General features: G+C 48.7%; 1 protein-coding gene across 1 annotated transcript in view; it reads right to left on the bottom strand.

Moving 5' to 3' along the window:
• Window positions 1-21,539, bottom strand: part of NCAM1 (neural cell adhesion molecule 1) — a 316,387-nt gene that overhangs the window by 9,948 nt on the left and 284,900 nt on the right. The window contains exons 14-15 of the mRNA XM_047072349.1: window positions 8,771-8,895; window positions 5,530-5,707 (exon numbers count right to left, since the gene is read on the bottom strand). Coding sequence (XP_046928305.1) covers window positions 5,530-5,707; window positions 8,771-8,895 — 303 coding nt within the window. The remainder of the gene's footprint in view (window positions 1-5,529; window positions 5,708-8,770; window positions 8,896-21,539) is intronic.

Below are 21,539 nucleotides of genomic sequence, written 5' to 3'. Positions count from 1 at the left end.
TCAGTGCAGCCAGGTGCCCTTCCCACTGAGCGGGAGTTCAGGTTCACTTGCAAACCTCTCACACGTCTGCTTCCTCCCTCCCAGTATCTGCTGTGAAACAGACAGCTGGTCTTAAGTTTGGAAAGAGTCCTACTAAGTGTGACTACAAACAGAATAGGATTTGCCAATGAGAACCTTCCTTCGCATTCTGTTGATCACAAGATCACTCTGTGCAGCCTCTGCTATGGGGTTTTAATGGGGGCAGTGACATCAGGAGCCCTGGCTACAGAGACTGTATGTCTGATGGCCCACAATGCATTCCTGACCCCAAAGTGACCAGCTCCTGGTTCTGCAAAGGCACTTTCCCCTCATCCCCCTGTCTGCTGGGGACTAGGAAAGTTCAAGGAGGCAATGACCCACAAGAGCTCTCAGGATAGCTGAGCCAAATGCATAGCCCCTCATTGGCAAAGGAAAGCCTCTCCTCTGCTAAAACTCCATGCAGCAGGCTGCAAGTTTGGGGTACAATTTGGGGTAATCAGAGTTATTCAGGTACATGTGAGGTGGAGGAGGGAAAGGACTTTGGATACTTGGTAGGACACACAGCTATCAAATAAAATCAAAGCACGCCGGTAAGTTCACGTGGACCGTTATTTCCTTTAATAATGCAAAGGTGTAAACTTCATAAAGGCCTCGCTGATTATCTACACAACAGTGTTAGCATTCTTATTAGTAACATACATGATCCAAACCTGCCATATAAATATTCCAGAAAGGAGCAGAGAAACCCCGCGGCATGGGGGGCACGGGCAGCACTGAGCAGGGCGCAGCGGCTGGGAGAGCCCGGCGAGGCGGCAAGTGCTTACTCCTGTGGGGGCTCGAAGGGCCGCTGTCTTGGGGATTCCCGGTGGGGCTGGGGGCCACAGCCATCACTGAGGACGGTGTCCAGTGCGAGTGGATGTGCCCTAACACTGTCTCTTGAAAGGCATCCCATTATAAGCCATGGGGCTGCAGTGGCCTCAAAGTGCCTTTGGCTGAGGCATGCCTCGCCCGGGGTTGTGCTGAGGGGACAGGGCTCTGTCAGGCCTCCCTATGCTTGGGACTAGATCTCTGAGGAGTCCCTTCAGAAACACTGACACTGTCCCTTCCCTAGGGGCGGGACTGGGGCCAGGCCGGGCCCCCCCCAGGGGAACATGTGACTTCTGCCTAAGATGATATCAAGAGCATGCCAGAGGCCAGGAGGACAGTGACGGGCCACTTGGGTGACGATGGATCTCTCCTTCCTTCGTCCTCCCTGCAGCTCTAACTGACCTGGGGTTTTTACACCAGGCCCAGAGGCCCCGGGTGCCTCTCCTCAATGCTCTGCCTTGAGCCTCAGAACCATGCCTGCTTCTCTTGTGCTGGTGTGAATGCAGGTCAGGGACCCCAGGCAGAGAGGTTCAAGATGGGGCTGGGGGTGCACAGGGCCGGGGCAAGAGGCGCTACCTGCCTGAGCTGCTGGAAGAGTGTGTGTGCGTGAGCCTCTAAATTGTGAGCGCTGGGGACACGGGCCTGTGCCGACCAACACCACCAGCCGTGCCCTGCAGACCACGGGGTCCCTTGGATTCCCAAAGGGAAAGACTAGTCTTCAAACATTAGAAAAAACCAAATGGAACTAAAAAATAAACCAAAAAGAACAAAAATCAAACTTCTGTGGGATGTTTAGAGATGAGATGTATAGGATGATAGGTGACCACAACGGACGGAGGTTTTATTTAGCAGAGGGTCCATCCCCAAGCGTGTACAGGATGGTACTGAGCAGGACCCGCCTGGGTCTCCATGTGAGACTTTAGCAAACACACTGATCTTTCTCTCCTGGGCACGTGGAGAGGACGCCCCCTCAAGAGCAGAGAGGACTAGCTGGCTTTCACCAGAATTTTCTAAATGTCACTAGAGTCACTGACCAATATGGGCGGGGGTCAGGGCATTCGGGAAGTACGACAGGCTGAGTGATTCGCAGTGGGGACACTCCGGGAGGGGCCTGTTCCCCACCCATCTGCTCTGGTGAGTGTGTGCGGGGTCGCGGAGTGCGTGACCCATGCTGGGCTTGCAGTGGATACTTCTAACCTGGGGGCTGATGGTTATGCGACACGGTGGGTCACTGTGGGACCACAACTCCCAAGACAGGCTCTGTGCTAATCTGCTGGGCAGTCCCATTATCACTCCAACTGGGAGACGTGCATCTTTCAAAGCTGACTGGTATTGGGCATATCACAGGTTGGTCCTGTTCGCAGAGCCAGCATAAGGGGCTGGTTTAATACCAGGACCACCATGCCCCCCAGAACATCTGTTCAGCCCCGGTTAGGCATTTTTGCCTAACGAATCCATTTTCTTCCACTGCATGGGCAACAGGGTGACTTACTTTGCCCATCATGTCAGCAAAATGCCCAGATGCATCAGAGCGGTTTGGCCCCCTGACCACGGGCATGTCAAGGCAAGCAGCGCCCACTGCTTTTTTGAAGGGCAGAGGGGGAGCACGGGGTTGGAATGGGGTAGGGAAAACGTGGTGATGTGGACACTCTGATGCAAGCTTTAGGAGGTACTTAGACATTTTTCTCTGCCACATCATGTTCAGGTAAGAAAAAAAATGCAACAAGTAGCAGAGATGTGCAGAAACTTCTCTGTAAAACTAGCATGATGCTCTTCTAAAAACCGTGTTTAAAGAAAAGCGCTCCCACATATTTTTGTACTGCCATTCAAAAAGGGGGCAAACTCCTCGTGAAGCAGCATGGAAGTATCCGCGAACGGTAAAATGTCTGGAGGTCCAGCTTTTTCCAATCACCAAACCTTCCTCTTCCACACAGAGCACTTGGTGGCGTGGCCGTGGCGGTCCTGACAGGTTCTTCCAAAGGGGGCAACTGATCATTCTCATGGGAACTGGGCATTTAAGCAAATTTAATTTGTGTGTGTTTGTGTTCAAATTCCTAACAGAGCAAAAGAAGAGTCACTGCAGAGAGAAGCAATGAGACAAAGGTGTAGGACGCACAGCAGCCTCCCAAGGTCGCTGAAGGTCCCAAGCAATGGGAGCCCAGAGAGAATGTGGTTGTTTAAAAACAAATGTGGCAGTGGGGATGTCCCAGTGACGCACGTCCAAGGTGACATGTGTGACGACAGACGCAGGAAGGGGAGGAGGGGGGAGAAGGAAAGAGAAGGTAGAGACAGAAACAGAGGAAAAAAAAATAGATAAAAAGAAAAAAAAATTAGGTCAAATACAGAAAACGCAAGAATCAAAGGTTAATTCAACTTAGTAAATTAGACTGACAAAGGTTAGGGAAGGGTTCAGTACAGTACTATTCCCGTAAGGCCAGTTCCAAAGCTCAGCAAGGCCAGAAGCAGCACAGCAGGGTGAATTCGGGGGTTAGGGGTCAGCGAGCAAATGAAATTACAGTGAGAGAACAGAGCCTCCACAGTAAAGTACAAGAGTTTGATTAGGAGAGTGTTACCTTCGACTAAGGCAAGGCCTCTGAGGGGCAGTCAACGAGCTTACCCACAGCCTCCTGGCCTCTAGAGCTTTCTACGCGTAGCGGGAGAGATGCGCTGTGTGCAGCAAACTGTGCTTTTTCAGCGATAGATGGGACTCATCTTCCCACTGCGCCATGGCCCCCACCCGGTCGCTCTTCAAGACGATCTCGCCTGCACCCCTCACCTTCTGCTACCGCACTGACCACAGAATCCCACCACGAGCGCACATCTTGTAGTTCAGAGGTTTTATACGCAGATCCCAACGCCACGGCCAGGAAAGTCCAACTAAGCACAGAGACACTGCCTCCTAATACGCGTGCGGTAGGTGAGCAGTCCCTCCGACCCTCTCCCGGTTAATGGAGTGCCTTAACGCCTCTGACGTCTCCACCGGGCAGGGCCCTGGAGGACAACATCTTCTCCTGTTTCTGTATCTGACTCACAGTGTCCCCACCTGCTCCAACCCCACGAGCTGATGCTGTGGGCACTACCCAACATGTGGACACAGCACGTCCAAGCAACCTGCCTGTGTCACTTAGCCCAGGCAACAAGTGCCACCAGAAGTCCGCCTTGCTGAAAAGGCGTTGCTCGAGCTTCTCCCCACCCCAACCCCCCAGCTCCTAAGTGTCCCATAAAGGCTGGGCAGATCTGGATACATTCCAGACTGTCGATTTCAATGAAAAGCTGACCAAAGAGCACAAAGAAAGAGAGGGCACAGAATGGCAGGGCCACCCCTGTGTGGACATCATATTAAGCAGTCGTGAGAGCGTTTCTTGCAGCCACACCCAAATGCCTTGCCTTTACCACTGACCATCTGCACTAAGGAGCCTCCCTGAGAATGCAGAGGGTAGGTCCAATCGACGTGTCTCATCTTTGGTTTAAGACCCACCTGTCAACTCCCTGGAGGCCCCAACAGGTCTATCGGACACACACACTCACGCACACACAACAGTCGGCCACCACACACTGGTGCCTTTGTTGTTGCACTGACTCGCGCACATGCACGCCCGTGTCCCAGGCAGCCGTACCCTTTCTGTTCTCCCTCCTGCTGGGAGGTGCTGTTGTGATAACTGAACAGAGCACCCAGGCAAGCACTGGAGAGAGGACAGGCATGATGGGGCCAGACCAAGGCCACTGGGAGACCGAAACATCTTCCCTGCCATGCTTGAACACAGCAGAGGGTTTGTGGGGCCCTTTTCCAACAGGCTGCAGCTGTATGGTCTAAGCCCACCTCTCCTGCCTGAGGCCGGCCTTAGGCTGATCTGGGAAAGCAGAGAGGTGCTGAAGATCTCTCTCTGCTCTGCGGGTTTGGTCAGTGAGGGGACTAACCAACAGCGGCAAGGTGGGTGGGCCAGCAAGCAGAACTCCCACGTTATTCCCACACTTGGGTTGGTCCCGGGTCCCTAGAAACAGTTCTACATCTCCTAGGAGAACCACTCGCATCACGGTTTCCAGCAGACTGCCTTTCGCAGATGGGGTTTCCAAGCATCTACTTTCCTCATTTGCTCTGTTTCAAGTAATTCAATTTAATCTTTGTTTCAGTTGAGAGGCCCTTGGAAGACAGGCTTTTTAACTAATTGGGCACCGTCTCTTCCTTCTCTTGGGGTCCCCACAGAGAAGAGATCTGGAACATGACTGTGCAGTAAGCAAGCATCAAATAGAAAGCGCTTCAACAATTGGGTGGTCCTTGTAGGAAATGGCAGAGGGTAGATAAGGTCTCAAAACAAGATCCTTACTCAGCCTCCAAGGCTTGGCTGGAGGTGGGGCTTTTCCCATCTCAGGGGTCCCGTGGACTGGCTCAGCGTCAGTCCTTCAAGGCTGAATGACACAGGACCGTTGCCCCAAGAGGCTTGGCCAAGCCTTGCTGGGGGTCCAGTACATCTCAACCCACTGCACAGATAGGTACAAAGCAAAACTAAGCTTTGCATGGGCGACCGATCATGAGGATGGCTGGAAGCAAGCAAGTTGTCAGGGGCTGTTCAGGCGCATTAGGAGGTGCAGCTTTGGTGCATTAATTCAAAGCGGGAGACTCACAGAGAGCAGAGGCGGTCATACCTGGGATGGCCGTGGGCTGGGCCGAGGTCCTGAACACAAAATGAGCCGCCTTGGACTTTCCCTGCTGGTTCTCAGCCACCACGTAGACTTCATATTCAGCATTCCAGTCCAGGGACTTGAGCATGACGTGGTCACTGCCGGATGGGAGCCGGATCTCCGGTTTCCACTCCGAGGAGAGCTTCTGGGAGAAACCGGCAGGAAGGACACAAGACACCAGGAAAGTTGAGACACAAATGCTGGTGAGGCCAGCTAACTGGAAGAACTCAAGGGAGTCACTAACTATTGGTGCAAACTAATAAAAAGAAAAACCACTGATAGGACATGGTGTGCATTCTTTACTAGCCTGAAAAACCCTAAGGATTACACAGGTCAGGAGGTCACCCTTGCGTGTCTGCAAACACACAGACCTCGGCAGATAGCAGTGTGGCGCAGGGACCATCTGCCAAGCTGTGCTCCGCGTATGCACACAGATACCCTGGAAGAGTAATGAAACAAAGAAGCTTCTTGTCTGATTCAGGATGTTGCCCATGCTCAGTCAGGTACTTGTGACTCGCCCTCCTGGACACAGAAACACTGCATCGATTTGTTTTATTAAAAAGGAAAAGGATCAGGGGCGCCCGGGTGGCAAGGTTGGTGGAGTGTCTGATCTCTGCTCAGGTCATGATCTCACAGTTTGTGGGTCTGAGCCCCAAGTCAGGGTCTGTGCTGACAGCTCAGAGCCTGGAGCCGGCTTCCGATTCTGTATCTCCCTCTGTCTCTGCCCCTCCCCAGCTGGCACTCTGTCTCTCTCTCTCTCTCAAAAATAAACAAAACATTAAGAAAAATAAAAAATAAAAAGTACAATTTATTGAGCACTTGCTATCTGCCTGGCACCGTACTAAAGGTTTTCCACAATTTTCTCACTGGATCTCTACCAAGAGCCTGTGAAGTGTTTTGTCAGGCTGCACATTCACGTGGCCATAGATTGCCATGTGGCCCACGTTTAGTTTAAAACAAAGAAATTCAGGGGCGCCTGGGTGGCTCAGTCGGTTGAGCGGCCGACTTCGCTCAGGTCATGATCTCGAGGTCCGTGAGTTCGAGCCCCGCGTCGGGCTCTGTGCTGACAGCTCAGAGCCTGGAGCCTGTTTCAGATTCTGTGTCTCCCTCTCTCTGACCCTCCCCCGTTCATGCTCTGTCTCTCTCTGTCTCAAAAATAAATAAACGTTAAAAAAAAATTAAAAAAAAAACAAAGAAATTCAGCTGTCTGTATTCTCATTCTCTGAAAGGCTCCTTTCCTTGGCAAACTCTATAATAAAGAGGCAACCAGAATATAAAGCAAATATCGTGTTATATAAAAATATTAATAACATGTTAATGATATCTAGCAAACACTGAGTGTTTGAAGTGCAAGACAGATGAACACAGGGCAGGTAAGGCTGTCATATCTTGGTGTTCTGTCCCTGCTATATTTTTGTGTGTGTGTGTGTGTGGGGGGGAGAGAACGGATGAGTGGGGCGGGGCAGAGGGTGAGGGTGAGGGAGGATCTTAAGCAGACTCCATGCTCAGTGCTGAGCCCGACGTGGGGCTAGATCTCAGCACCATGAGATCATGACTTGAGCCGAAATCAAGAGTCGGACGCTCAACTGACTGAGCCCCCAGGGGCCACTCCCCGTTGTCTTTTTAATACAGACCTGCCTGACACAGCCACAGTGGCTCTTCTGGAAAACTGACATCTCAGGTAGCCTCATATGGGAGGGGTCTCCAGACCCAGCCGGCATCTTCAGGGTAATTATTGTTGTTACCATGTACGGGGGGTTTCCAAGTGTTAGGCACATTTCAGGCTCTTTGTTTATATTATTCCTGATCTGTACAATAATGTAAGAAACTATTTTATCCCCATTTTCCAGATGGAGAAATGGAGGTTTTGGAAGACTGGGCATGCTGGTAAGTGGTAAAGCTGAAACCAGAACCCATCTGTCTGGGCCACATGAGCATAACAAGGGCCAGACACACACTGTCTACTTCCCGCGGGCTGTGCTGGGCCACCACTCAATCCTGGCATCCTATTCCACAGCGAGGAAGCCACAGTGGTCGCTCTTACAGGGGTGTTTCTAGGCTGGGCCTTAGAGACGTTAGAGGAGGCTCTTCATCCGATGTCAGGCTCATGCCTGACTTCACAAATGAGTGTGGAAGGGCTGAGTGGAATGACAGGTCTGCCCAGCAGCTGGCAGGGGGGTGGGGGGGGGTGGGCGTGTGCCTGGTAGGGCTCTGCTGTAATGACTCTCCATTAGGCCCAACCAGGTAAGAGCTCACACATCATTTCAGTGGGGGCTGATCAAAAGAGAGGGAGTAAGTCAACCTCCTTGAAAAATCCTTTCTTGGGGGCGATTGGAAGAAAGAAAACTGCTCTCTGGTTTGTTATCTCTTACTGGTAAGAAATCCTAGCAAGAGACTCTTCCCAGTGTTCAGATTCTGCCTCTAAATCTCTCAGCAATTGACTCTGGTTGGCAGTGGCCAAGTATCATTCTAAAACCAGAGAAACAGAGTGATTCTCATTTTGGGGGATGGAGATGACAGGCGGCATGACAGAAATCTTAGACGGTGAGCAAACCAGGAAGAAAGGGTTCAGGGCCAAGCTCACTGTTAGCAGGATTAGAACAGCTCAGGTAGCTGTGAGGGGCAGGTGGGAATACCACGGTTGGGGATGGTAGGGCAGCCTAGGGCAGGGGCTAACAGCCCAGGGTCTGCAGACACACCTGGATTCAAACTCTGCCCACCCAGGCATGAGAGATCAGGCCGTTACTGAATGGATACAGTACTTCCTCTGTAAAGGGCAGATGATCATAAGAAGAGCTTCATCAGGTCCTCGTGGGGAGAAAATCACAGTGCCTGGCCCATAATACACAGTTTATCAAATGTCCTGATTATGAGATACCAGTATATTATATGCAGAAGCTACCAGGTAATTGCAAAATCACTTTGTAGGAATGTTCAAGAAGCAGAAAAATCAATCAGGGTATGAGTCTGTCGCCACATTCATTTCAGAGGTTTTGAAATGATCCCCGTGTAGACATGGCCTGATGGCTGTAGGTCGATCTTGGGATTTAAAACCCTGAGCAGGGCCCCTGAGCCCTGCAAGACACAGAAGGACTCTGTCCTGCACTACTTCCCCCTTTGCCCCCAGGATGTGCATGCTGTTGCCCCAACAAGGTGGGTGTGACAGCTGCAGAAGCAGGTGAAAGGGGGGACGGGGGCTACTCACCGCTCGGTACTTGACCAGGTAGTGCCTGATGGGGGAGCCGCCGTCATCCTGTTTGATCAGATTCACCTTAATAGAGTTTCCATCCTCTCCCATCTGCCCTTCGAGTTTAGGTGCACTGGGTTCCCCTGAAACAGCCAGTTAATTCATGTGACATATTCGCCCACACGAAGAAAATCCAACCCAGAATGGGATGGAGTGATGGGGTGGGGCTGGGCTCTTTCTTGCTTTCTCAGAAATTCAAATGGTTAAAAAGCAATAAATATAAAACTTCAGATTCCAGTGAGATACCTCAGAATTAGCCCCAAACTGGGAGTGACTTTGGGGAATGTTCTGGGAAACCCTGTTAGCACAGTCCTTTTACCATTTTAGAAACAGGATTTTTTAAAAACTGTTTCTCACTGGTGCTTGCATTTCCTTTTTGCTGTTCTTACAACTGCAGATTTAACTTTGATGAGCCTGATGCATTTTGAGGAACAGCCTGAAATACAGGCAAATGTGCATAAGTGTTTAAAGGAGAAAACCTACACCCATAAAATAATTCTTCACAGCAGCTAGTTTCTTCCCTGGATACGTGATTCATCTCAGGGGGCTGGGGGGCCCATCCCTAATGGGGACGGAATGACACTGCATTCTTGTGACCAGCTTTCCATGAGTTAAATTGCATTACTTAGACTCATTCATATAAAAACATGACAAGTTTCCAGGTGTGATTAAATAAAGCACAATTTGCCACGGGCAAGTCTCCTGTAAGCATCCTGCATTTACGGCTCAACTGCCTGAGTGATAATCCTTGGTACCTTGTTTAAAGTAACAACCATGAAAGTCTTTCTGTTTGTGAGCAGAGAGAGGGAAAAAATGGCTTCAGCATTTCTCAACAGAAAAAAGTCGATGTCTCTACCTGTGGTATACACTCAGCTCGTGAACCCGAGACAGAGGAGGAAGGTGAGCTCGGTACGGACGAATTACCAGAGGTGGGATGCTTCTTCAGTAAATAAGATGCCGACTTTCTTTAAGAGAAACCGTCTCACTAGTGTGTACTGGGAGTAATGAGGTAAGAGAATGTCTGGTATGAAAAGTTAAAATGAAGATTTAACGCATTCGGGAATTCTGCACTTCCTTCAAAGACACACATCTCTGTGTCTATTTCATGTCCTCAGACAGAAAATTGGGAGAGCCTACAAGAAGTCACCTTCTGGGAGGGTTGTCCTGGCTCGTTCACTGGAAGACAGAATCACAGACATGTGACCAAAGAACCCAGAAAGGTTTGTCGCCAGGCTTTGGACCTCATCACCCCGAGGTATACCTCTGGCCATTTGTGGCAAGGCTGCTGGCAAAGCCATTCAGCCCACCTTCCTCATTCAGCTACTCTGGGAACCTCACAGTGGCCTTGTGTCCTGCTCCCCACTTTGAGACAAGGAGGAACCAGACAGGGAAAGCTATTGGCCAGCCCTTGCTGCTTCAGCCTGGGCCTGTAGCACGAACCCCACGTGGCAGCTCCTTAGACATGCAGATTCCGTTCCAACAAGGTCCCAAGGTGATCCTTGTGCACCTTTAGGTGATGGGGACACATAGAAGCTGACAGGGAAGGTGCATCCCCTTAATGTCAGGGGTGATTTAGGAAGTCAGGCTTGTAATTGGTGTTCCTCCATCAGCAATTAAAAAAAAAAAGGAAAAAAAGGACAAGGTTTTAGGCAAAGACTTGTCCTGTTTTCACGTCGCTATCCAGCTGCTGGTCCCAACTATTCTTTGGAAAATTCTTAGGAATTTGGTTTCGATAATGTCAAGGCAGGTATGCTTTTCAGATTCTTTTGGACCATCCTAAGCCTTAGACAACAGTTGTGTCTTCTATCATTGTAAATATCCAGGGCTAGAAAGGAACTCAAACAAAGTGGAGGATATTTCAGAACCGGGCAGGTCTGCACAGTCACAGACGGCAGGAGTAGGCACAGTTGAACTGGAAAGCTCTGTTCTCTGAATGCAGGGGACAGACTGGTTCGGGCTGGCCTGGGACTTCCAGGTGTGAGCCTCACAAGTCCTGCACTCAGGCTGACTGGGAGAGCTCATGGCCCCAGACTGAATGGGGATGGACATTAACGAGGACTTTTGTATTCGGAATTGCAACACTGACTCTGTGACGGTTGGTTTGCCTTAAGGAAGGAAGGCAGTGGCATCAGTGGCCCTTCCAACACAGTCATGGGGCGAGGACCCGGTCCTTACCCCCAAAGCTTCCTTGGAAGGTAAACGGAGATCAATCTGCTGGGGCTGCTCTGGTTGCACTTTCCTTATGATTTCCTTCCAGATTGGAGCAGCGTGGGTTTCAAGGCCAAATCGAGACCGCAAAACACTGGACCCTGCTTTGGGAGTGGGTGGGGGGTTTGTATCTACTTAGAAGAGGTACTCTCTTTCATGTTTGTGGGGATCCCTGTAAAACTGAATGCTTGGACAGGCCACTGCCTCAGTACCCACGTTTGCAGAATCCATGCCCCGAACGAGGTGTTCTCCAGGGCCCCCCTCTGGCTCTGACAGCACTGTGCCCAAGGACAGTCACTGTGTTAGGACAAAGTATCAAGAACACCTTGGCTATTTTCAAAACACTGTGAAAGACAGACGCAAAATAAGGATGGTCCTGCCAATTTCGGGGCAGTGTATCCCCAGATCAGCAATTCCACATCTCTAAGGCACAGGGTTGTCCATTTTTCTTTACAATTTTAAAAGTTATCCTCCCCAAAGTCCTATCTTTGCAAAGAGACCCCAACTGTCTTCAGAGACATGGGAACAAATATCTTGCCAAGGATTCCCTGCAGAAACTAACAGCCCCGATGAAAGCAGTCAAATCTTATCTTTGGGTGTGTTTCAGAAAAAATATGATTGGAACCACAAAGAAACCACTAACAACTATTCCACAGAACACAGTTCTAACATTTACCGAAGTTGGAACACTATCATTGCTATTTTATTGGAGCGACTACCTTGTTATTCTGATATACGTGTATTTCTTTCTTACAGAATGTAGAGCATGGCATATAATATTTACATGTATCATTTAAAGTGCTTTAACTATGATTTACTCAACAAACGTTTACAGAGTACCTACCTCCCAGGTACCAGATAATCTCTTAGGCATTGGAGTTTCAAAGGTAAACAAGACAAAGTTCGGTTTGTCAAAAGAAAAAAAGAAACCTAGTTATGATCAACTCTTTTTAAAAATGGCGGGGCCCTTGTATGGAAAGGTAACCCTTCCTGTGACGGTGTTTCTAGAGGAAGATGACCTTCAACTAACATCAGAGGGATTCTGACCAACTCTACACAACTTGTAGTCACATAAAGGTGGAGAAAGAGCAATATTTAAACAATTGTCTTCTCCATCTTCAAATGCACACTCTCTGTCCATTTTTCTCAAGATTACGAATAGGCTAAAGGAATTGCTTCCTGAGCTGTCGGCAAAAAGGAGACTCTAGCCATACCTGATGAGGGATGGGCTGACCCTGAAGAAATGGGGCCTTGGCATTTGGGTGGCTCACTGCTTTGCTGAACACATTAGGAGAGGAAATTATTTAGAGGGTCCCAATGTGCACTATGTTCTGAAATGGCTGCCCTGATTGAAATCATTATGGGTAATTTCCGCAAAACCAATATTGTAATTATTTGTAAATGTTGGTTTGCGATTCAGCAGCAATCGGCAGGTTGCTCCAAGAAAACCCCTGCGGTTAATTACACCTTCTGAATTTAGCTTCAGCCATGAGTCAAATTTTGCCCCCAAATATTTCACGTAAAGACTCAAAACAACATCACCTTAAAAATAAGCCTTGCCGATAACAAATATAAAATATTAGGCAACTCTGGTATTTTCTAGAAGAGTGTAAATCACGGATGCAAGAAAAGAAGAATGTACCATCGAGACCACATAGAGTCAGAAATGTGGCAGGCTCGTCCTATAAATTCCTCCCAGAAATCGTAATTGAAGTGTGTATTTCTGGCCTTGCAGATTGTAGGTTCTTTGTAATTTGTGTGCTATTGTGCCCTAAAATCTGAGTCAGCTTCAATTCCTTCCCCTCATCAGCACAAGTCCGGAGGTCAGAAAACTACTGCTGGGTACCTGAATTCCACAACAGAAATTATAGCAGGCTTAGGGGGTCTGGACAGCATCTGTGAATTTTGGAAGGAAAACAATCTTCTACTTCTTACTCAAAAACGCCCAAGTACCAAGAAGTATACCTTCTGACTGAAATGCCGAGGTGCCCCATGGCATCCCTGACAGAGGCCTGACCTGCATTCTTTTTTCCTGACCTTTGCTTTCTCTCCCACAGGGACCTGCACAGACTTCGGGGCCTCTGAGTATAAACCAGTGATGGAGATAGGGCTTGCATTAGAATCTATCACATTTTCCATCAAACAGGATTGTCTGGCATCAAAAATACTGTTACTTTTGTTTATCTTAACTCCTGTTCCCCTTTGGTCCATTACACCCTGCAAGCAATGTGAAACTTACGTATGCCTTTTCTATTATTTGTTTAGAAGAGTACAAAATGTATGACTTGGCTGTTCAAGTATGAAGCCCATTTGATTTTTCCCAACTCAGGAACATTCGAAATTACATCAAGAGGTTAGACGTTTGATCGGCCTTAGGATCTGTAGTTATAAGGCTGCTGACTGTCCTTCCTAAGACCAGGCTCTTTGCCGAACAGATGAATCTAGCGGGATCTGTGCTGCTTTCATCCCTGGAGCCTCAAACGCTCTGGGACGCCCCCTGTGACAACCCGCCTGGCTGAGGGGGCTTTCTGACAGTCCCGGCGAGCGGCTGTCAGTCCGAACACACCCAACCCCGGACGGGGTTCGTTCTGTCCTAAGCATTGCTCCTCCAGGTCGGGCCTAGGGAATAAATGCTCCTTTTCTCCTGAGCTCTTTCCTCCTTGTTGTCAAGAATATGCTTGTGCCAGCGCCAGCTGACTCATTGCCATCCTGGTCTCCGGCTCCAAGGAACGCCAAGGGATGCAGGGAGTGCGTATAAGCCATGGCCAATTCCCTGGCTCTCCACAGAGGGGACGCGTAGCCCTGTGGCCACGCTCACGGGGGCATCCGGCCTACACCTCCCTCTCAAATCGGGCTCCTCAGGAACTACGAACGTGAGCGTGTGAGCTGGGGGTGGGTGGGGAGGCCAGTGGCAGGAAGGGATATGAACTGAACAGCAAAAGATGAACTCTGACAGACTGAACCACAGAGATACGAATTCCCTTCTCGTGGGTGTCATGAAAACACCACCAGATTAGCTGATCAATTATCTCTGTTTCATCATCATCCTAAAAATGAAAATAGGACCACGAAGGTATGGCTTGTGGTTATGGGGCTGATCCAGGCTGAGGAAGTTAGGACCCAAATAACCTCCAACAATTAACTCGGCTCCCGCCTGCGAGGCCGCCAAGGGGAGTCTGTGCACATCTTCAACACGATTTCACGGACATTAGGTTACTTATAAAGAAGTACAAACTTCCTGGGAAGCCCTAGGGAAACGGGCCCTTTGCAGAGCCCCCGGCCTCTGCCCCCAGGATTCAGGCCGACACGCGTCACTGCCTCCCCTCTGCAGACCCTTCACGCTAGCTCTCTACCCTGTAACCGCCAGTGCGGGGAATCCTTAAGAATAAAGGCAATTAGAGCAGAGCCCTGGTGAAAAGTCTATGTCGACCTGCCAGAGACCGTGGCAATCCAGACACACAGCTGTAAAAAAAATAAATAAATAAATAAAGGAAGGAGTGGAAGGGGTGGTTAGTGATGTTTTCAATCTAAGAAGGAAGAGTGGGTGTTAAGGAGCTTAGTTCACCAGAATCAGCATGTCCTAGTACGAGAGGCAGTGTCAGTAGCTAAAGAAAAGAAGATCATTATGAATGGGGGGGGGGTGATCCATGCTAAAACATGCAGCACACTGACAGAGGGGCGCAGGGGGCTTCTCATCACACACATGCTGGCGGTGGGGAGGGTGGGGAGGCCCGTTTACTTACACAGAGTCCTCATAGGTGACAGAGTCACTGGAGGAAGGAGGCCCGGCCACGACGAGGTGCCGTGATATTAAAAATCAACTTGGCACGGGAGCATCTTAGCTCACCACAGCAAGCCCACTCCTGGGATCCTGGGACAGGTGCCTAAGTTTCCCCATCATGAACCCCTATTTGCAAAGCTCTACAGGTTCAGGACTAAGGGAGCCAAGGGCATGGCGTCCAATGCCTGTTTTCACCTCCCTTCTGACCCCGTGCTGCCGAACCCAGTCAACACTGTGGACGGGAACCTGAGATTTAGACAACATGCAGCCTGTGTCAAGGGCATCCTAGAGGCAGTATGTGTGTGCGTGTGCGTGCGCGTGTGTGGAGGGGGCAGTGGTGGAACAGGAACTGGATTTCATCACCTGTCGGATGTACACCCCTCTGCTGGGAGATGCACCTGCTCACTTACCCATCCTCAGGCCCCACTCACCTGAAAGCCTTGCTAGTGTTCAGAGAAAGGAGGCAAGCACTGTTTTTCACGAAGCTTCATTTCTCTCCGTGAATTTTACTCGCTACGACCCTCTCCAGTCCCTTAAATTGTATTATTAAGGGCCATTTCTGGCTGCTTGCTGCTCATCTGAATAATGAGTCCTCCGCCTGTCCCTTTGCAAATGGTAAGAGAGGGTCTGTCACAGAAGGGAATGTGGTTTGACAAGGGGGTAATCATACTTTCGAATTCTACAGGCACTTTAACTGATTTTTTTTTTTTTTTTTTTTAGCACTGGTCACATTTTTACTGACACCCAAGACCATTGCTACAGTGCATTTCTGGGGCAACCGCAGGAAACATCTTCAAACATTTCTTGCCTTGCTTAAAATGTCTGGAAGAGATCTCTGTCCAGAGGGGTGGATCTGTTTCAACCTTGCTCATGTTGTACTCTGCTTCATCCTGAATTCTAGCACTGCACAGAAATAACCAAACTTGTTTTTAAGAAAGAAACGAATGGGTTTCAACCCAACACCTCACCCTTCAGATCTCAGGGAGAAAATCCGGGTTTTCCCTTGGAACAGTCATCTCAAGTCTTTAGAAGAACACAGTCCCCCTCAGAGAAATAATGAAACCACAGGATGTGGAGTGAGACTCGGGAGTTTAGAAAATCTTAGGCTCCCAGTATCCCCTACCCTAAGGTTCACAGATTAGGTTGCCTTTTGAAGGTAGGTCAAAGTCATTGGCACGTCAGATGTTCCCCTGCTTTGGGGACACACCCACTTAGTTTCAGACAGCGTAAATACCACACATCTTTTTGGAAGTGACAGACGGCTCCAACCCAAGACCTCGTCCAGGAGTCTGGTTGTAAACGGGACTCAACATGGGCACAGTGACCACACCCAGGAAGCTGACGTCCTCAGAGGTGGTCAGTGTGCAGGATGAGCAAGAGGGAGCATCCACAGGGCTCACACGCACAGGGGCACAAAATGAGAGGACAGACCAGGAACAGAGAACATGCATGCAACAGCTATGGATGGTTTTGTCTGTGTGAATGTCGCCCAGTCAGTTCCTTGGAGACGTGAGGCCAGACGGGGACCCCTCGCATGCACGGGCACACTGGGCGGTTATTCGTGTTAGTCTGGCTTTCGTGATCAGTGCAGCCTATGTGTCTCAGGTTGTGATGTGACGTAACAATTTTCAGTTAGAAGAGAACAGAATGCATGTGACTCCCAGGGCAGGTTTTGAATAGGTGTTTGATTTTACAGTGGGGAAGTTGCAAGCAGAGGCTTCCTTTTCTCTTTATGGTAAACAAGAAATGTTTTCACAAGGTTGTGACAGTCACAATATTAACTAATTATTTTGTCACGGCTATGCGCTTAATTAGGCTATAATTTTATTTCCTTTGCTGCAAGGGTCAATCATGTGCTTCTTGATTACAAAGAGATCTCCAGTCATGGTTAAGTGCCAACTTTTGCTTTGATTTCTAACCCCCACTGTCCAGGGGGGAGGGTCACTCTTAAAAAGTGACACATCAACAATGCAAACTGCTTTCATTCCAAATTCTTAAATCTCTCCCTTCAGAAAGTCCTCAATTTGCATGAATTTTATGAAGCACTCTCATTGGTTTTGAGCAAATAGAACCTTTGCAATTGATACACTTCTCTCTGTAGCATTTCAGTGTCGTAAACAGATACATTTCACATTTTCACAGAAATGACTCATCTTAGAGCAGCTGTGGTTTTCAGAACTACTGGATAAAGTTAAACAACAATGTCATAAAGGTCACTGAAAAAAACCGCTTTCTGGGAAGTAATTTTTATGAACTCTCTGGTAAAAATTCAAGTTTGCAAACTGCGTGGTGGTAAATGTGGTTTTGCTGTGGATGGCAGTTTGTAGGGCCAAGTTTCTTGGAGCGAAATGTTAAACCAAAGCCTGCCACGGTATCAAATTGTCATGTCAAGGCTGCAAAGAATTGATGGATTCTAGAGGTGAACTGAGAACAAGAGGAAATCTCTCAAATGGCTTCGCTTGGGAAATCTGAGACGGGAAGAAATGAGTGGGCCCTAGGTGCCAGGCTGTGGTCCCAGGTTTATTTCCCTAATCAGAACAAAGAGGTTTACCTTCTGTTCACCAGCGTGGACGACATCATCAGCACCATGCAAGCCACATGACAAAGTCACATGATACGCACGCACATGATTGGTTGAAAGGAAAGTGGAGGAGGTCACATGGAAAATACAAAAAAATTAAAAACTGATGTAAACAATGGGCAGGGAGAAAAATCAACAACAAAATCACAGACTAAATAAAAGGAGAAATCAAATTAAATTAGCAGCATATATAGGAAACATTGGGAGGACAGTAAAACTGCCCAGAAATAGAAGGATAATAAACCGTAAAGAGCATTTGGTTAACGACACCAATAAGCATTAGATACAGCTGCAACACTGCATATTAATACCACATCAAGGAGTATGTAAACTTGTTTGGAAATAGGGAGGTGTTTCTGCCGGGACCCAGATGTCAAAGTCAATCCAGGAGACTGCTGAAGGAAAAAAAAAAAAAGCAAGTTATTATTCACAGATTCCAGAAATCTCTCAGCATCCTTGGGAAACGAGGGCAATCAAGGAGAACATGGGTCGTGCAGGAGAAGTCTCCAGACTGTGTGTCCTGTAAGAACAAAATATTACGTTACACTGAGAAAAGCCATTGCCTGTTTCCTTTGGTGCATGAGGAGAGGGGGAGTGGGTGCAGGCCAGAGGAGGCAGCCCTGGGGATTCCCTCCTCGCTTTCCAATTCATCTACCCGCATTATCCCGGAGCTCCCAGTGACAGCCCCGTTGAGACACCTGTGAAGGCAGAGGCTAGTCACTGCACAAAGGGATGAGGTTTCCTTCTGGTGGTCAAGACAGTGGCTCCATCAACACTGAGGAGCGAAACTGAACCCCTGGCCCCACGAGCTAAGACTCTGACCCTGACCAAGTGCTTGGGCATTGCTGGACACATTTATCTCTCCAGACTTGTGGCTACACTTGATAAGATATGGATTTGATTGTGATCATTAAAAAAAATGTTTGGATTTGTCCACGTTCCTTTTTGTCATCTGTTGTATTTATACTCTAATTTGTTACTGAATGACCTGCCTTGTCCAAAGGCAGTTTGGGTTTCCTGCCTTCACTTGCACAGGCCAGGGGAAGATCAGCGAAATGCCAGTTGAAGCTAAGAGAAGGGCAAAGAGGGGAGGCGGAGAGATCTTTCTGTCCAGAGCACGACCACTGCTTAAAAATAATGCAAGAGAAATATGCTTCAGCCCCGTTACATATTCTTGACGCTCTGAGCGGATGGAGGCTGTGCTTCCTACTGTCTGAAACTGTACAGGCTCTGGCACATTCCAACCAAGGGTATCCTGTGGGGATTACATTCACCTGATCACTTTCTCTTTTGATTTTATCTAGGACACCTTCGTTCACTCAGAAGTATAAATGGATCAACACACACACACACACACACACACACACACCCCCACACACACTCCATAGCAAAAACAGGAGACATTATTTATTTTCATCCCTATTGATTGGCTGACGATTGATGGATTGTTGTACGCATCTAGCTACTCTGCTCTTAGCTCCACTGTATTCACACGTGCTACCTTTTGCCTTATTGTTGAGGAATGTGCTCATGCCAAATACAGGATGCTGCCCAAGTGTGACGGTCTTTCCTTCATCCCAGTATCCACTGGGACTTAAATTTAGGTCAGTAGTCCAATGGCGCACGCGCGCGCGCACACACACACACACACACACACACAAGACACTTTCTTCTCTTTGATGTCACTTTCTAGGCATTTTATCTGTGGACAGAAACGTCTGATGTTTAAAAAGTAAACATCTGTCAGGGGAGAACACCTAATTCCTCCTTAAGGATAAATCTGGATTCAAGGTTCCAGGGAGGACCAATCTACAGTGAGACACCTTAAGTATGACCGAGCTGTGCAAATGCATTACATAGACTACATTGCCAGGTCCACACACCACACCAAGCTGGGAAGACCAGGAACACGGCTGTTAGAAGAAGAAAGGGTGCTATTAATTGCATTCTTTTTCCCAAATGCAAAAAACAAACAAAAAACAACCCACCCCCAAAACAACCCATCATCTGAGTGAAGCCCGCACAAGCACAGTTCCATGTCCCCTGCTCTGCTCTGCCGACAAAGTGAAACCTGGAAAGCATCAGGAATTAAAATTCATTGCAGCACACACACAGAGAGAACACCAAGAAAGCAGACCCTCAGCTATGTTCTGCAGCAGAGAAAAGAACCATTTCATGCAACACACAGAACCAGGAAACTCTTTTCTTCTCTGTTCAATTATGTATCAGAAAGGAGCGGGAGCGAGTGGGAGCTATATTTTGCATACATGCTTTCTGCCTTCTCTGGCTACTGCTCAATGGATGCATGTCATTTCTTCCTGTGCACTCAGAAATATAGGATCTAAACCCCCACATGGCCATGGAAACTGCTGTAAACACACACACACACACACACACACACACACACACACACACACACACAGGGGATCCTGTTGACTCGGGACTTAAGGCCTAACACACAAGCTCACCTCATTAGAGCATTATAAAGGCAAGCTTGGAACATGTCACAGTTGTGATGAAGTGTAATGTTTTCCAAAGTCTGGCCCCAACTGTACCCTCAGCAGATGAATTCCAGAGCTCTGATCTGGACTCTGGGTAACAAACTTGAGGGGGCTTGGCTATGCTTCCTGGGGCCACCATTTTCCTAGCTCTGAGGAGGAGGGCTGTGAGGAGGCCTCTGCCCCCCTGTGCCCTGTGCGTTCCTCATGACCCCTTGCCTTGCCTCAAGGTGCCACGAAGCAGGGCATGCTGTCAGGAAGTAGCAGCTCCTGCCCTCTCTGCTGCCCCCTCCACCTCCCACCTCTCTATTTTTCTCTATTCCTTCCCTTGTTCTCAGTCTTGGCAACGTGCGTGTGCGTGCGTGCGTGTGCGTGTGTATGCATGTGTGCCACGCTTCAGAGGGGAGGGACAACTAAAGCGGGGAAGAGATGCTGTTCTTTTGTCTCCTTGGTGTTTCTCTGATCCTATTCTGTTGTTTCACACAAAGGGAAATTTGGAAAACTCTCTTCATGCAGAATGTTCTTCACATAATCACCCCAGCTCTTCCTGGTCTCCTGGCCACGCAGACAGCATGCGTAGGAAACCACACCAGGCGGAGAGCCTCCATGCATTCACAACTGTTACTGTTAATACAGGGACAATGTCAGGCAGCACCGTGACCCAGAAGTCAGCTCGGCAACAAGCAGCAATCTGGCCAAGAGCCGCCATAACTCTATACTCACTAGACGGTTCTGTGGTTGGGAGGGCAGGAAGAGGCCAGGTTGCTATGGAAACATGAAGGGCAGACAGGGCACAGAAAGGTGAAGGAGAGAATGGAGATATAAATTATATTCATAAGTAAACATATGAATGTGTTTATATACATATATAGACATTATTATAAAGAAAGCAGGGGATATTCTCTCATTTCCTCCTTCCCTGATTTATCAGTGAAAATATAGAGATTTAAAAAAAAATTATCAGAGATCTTGCTGACAAATCACTCTCCTGTGGCGAGAAAAAACATTTACTCATTTACCCTCATTTACTCTGACCACAAATTCCAGCTACTATGTGCTGAGTACTGTTGTCTTGGGTTTTTCATACTTAGTCTTGAATTTTCACAGATACCTATGAGACAGGTAGAATCTATCATTTGACAGATACGAACTCTGGCGTTCAGGAGGCTGAGTGACTCATTCAGGGTCATGGAGCTGTGCAAAGAGGGAGCAGACATGGGATTTGAACCCAAGGCTGTTTCTGGTTCTCAAGCCCGAATGCCTGCTGTTCCAGCCACTGCCTGGACATCACCACCTGGTGTGGCGGGGCTGTTTCTAAGCCAAACAGATTCAACAGGCGGCTTCTGAGTGAGGGCCTGAGTTGCCTCCTGAGGCTGTGCCCAACGTGCAGCAGCTTCTGATACTCCAGGGAGGATACAGCCAGGTGGGCGGTGCCTGCCCCCTGCTTGCCCCCGACGGCTGCTCTGGGCACCTGCTGGCATGACAACTTGGGCCTCATGCAGCTGCTGTCTCCCTTTGCTCTCCACGCACCAACCCCCAACACACACCAAAAGCTGGGTTCAAAACTCCGAGTCAGAGGCACAGAGCTCTCTCCTGAGCCCCCGAGGGAACAGAAGGACAGGGCAGCCAAATGAAACAAGATCATAAATGAGCGAGGCT

Source organism: Lynx rufus, unplaced genomic scaffold (assembly GCF_022079265.1).
Source record: "Lynx rufus isolate CCGP_SWC_20201006 ecotype Redwood Valley unplaced genomic scaffold, mLynRuf1.p SCAF_9, whole genome shotgun sequence".
In the NCBI taxonomy this organism is placed as follows: domain Eukaryota; kingdom Metazoa; phylum Chordata; class Mammalia; order Carnivora; family Felidae; genus Lynx; species Lynx rufus.
The sequence above is the reverse complement of the archived record's forward strand: the minus strand, read 5'-3'. Positions and strand labels throughout refer to the sequence as shown.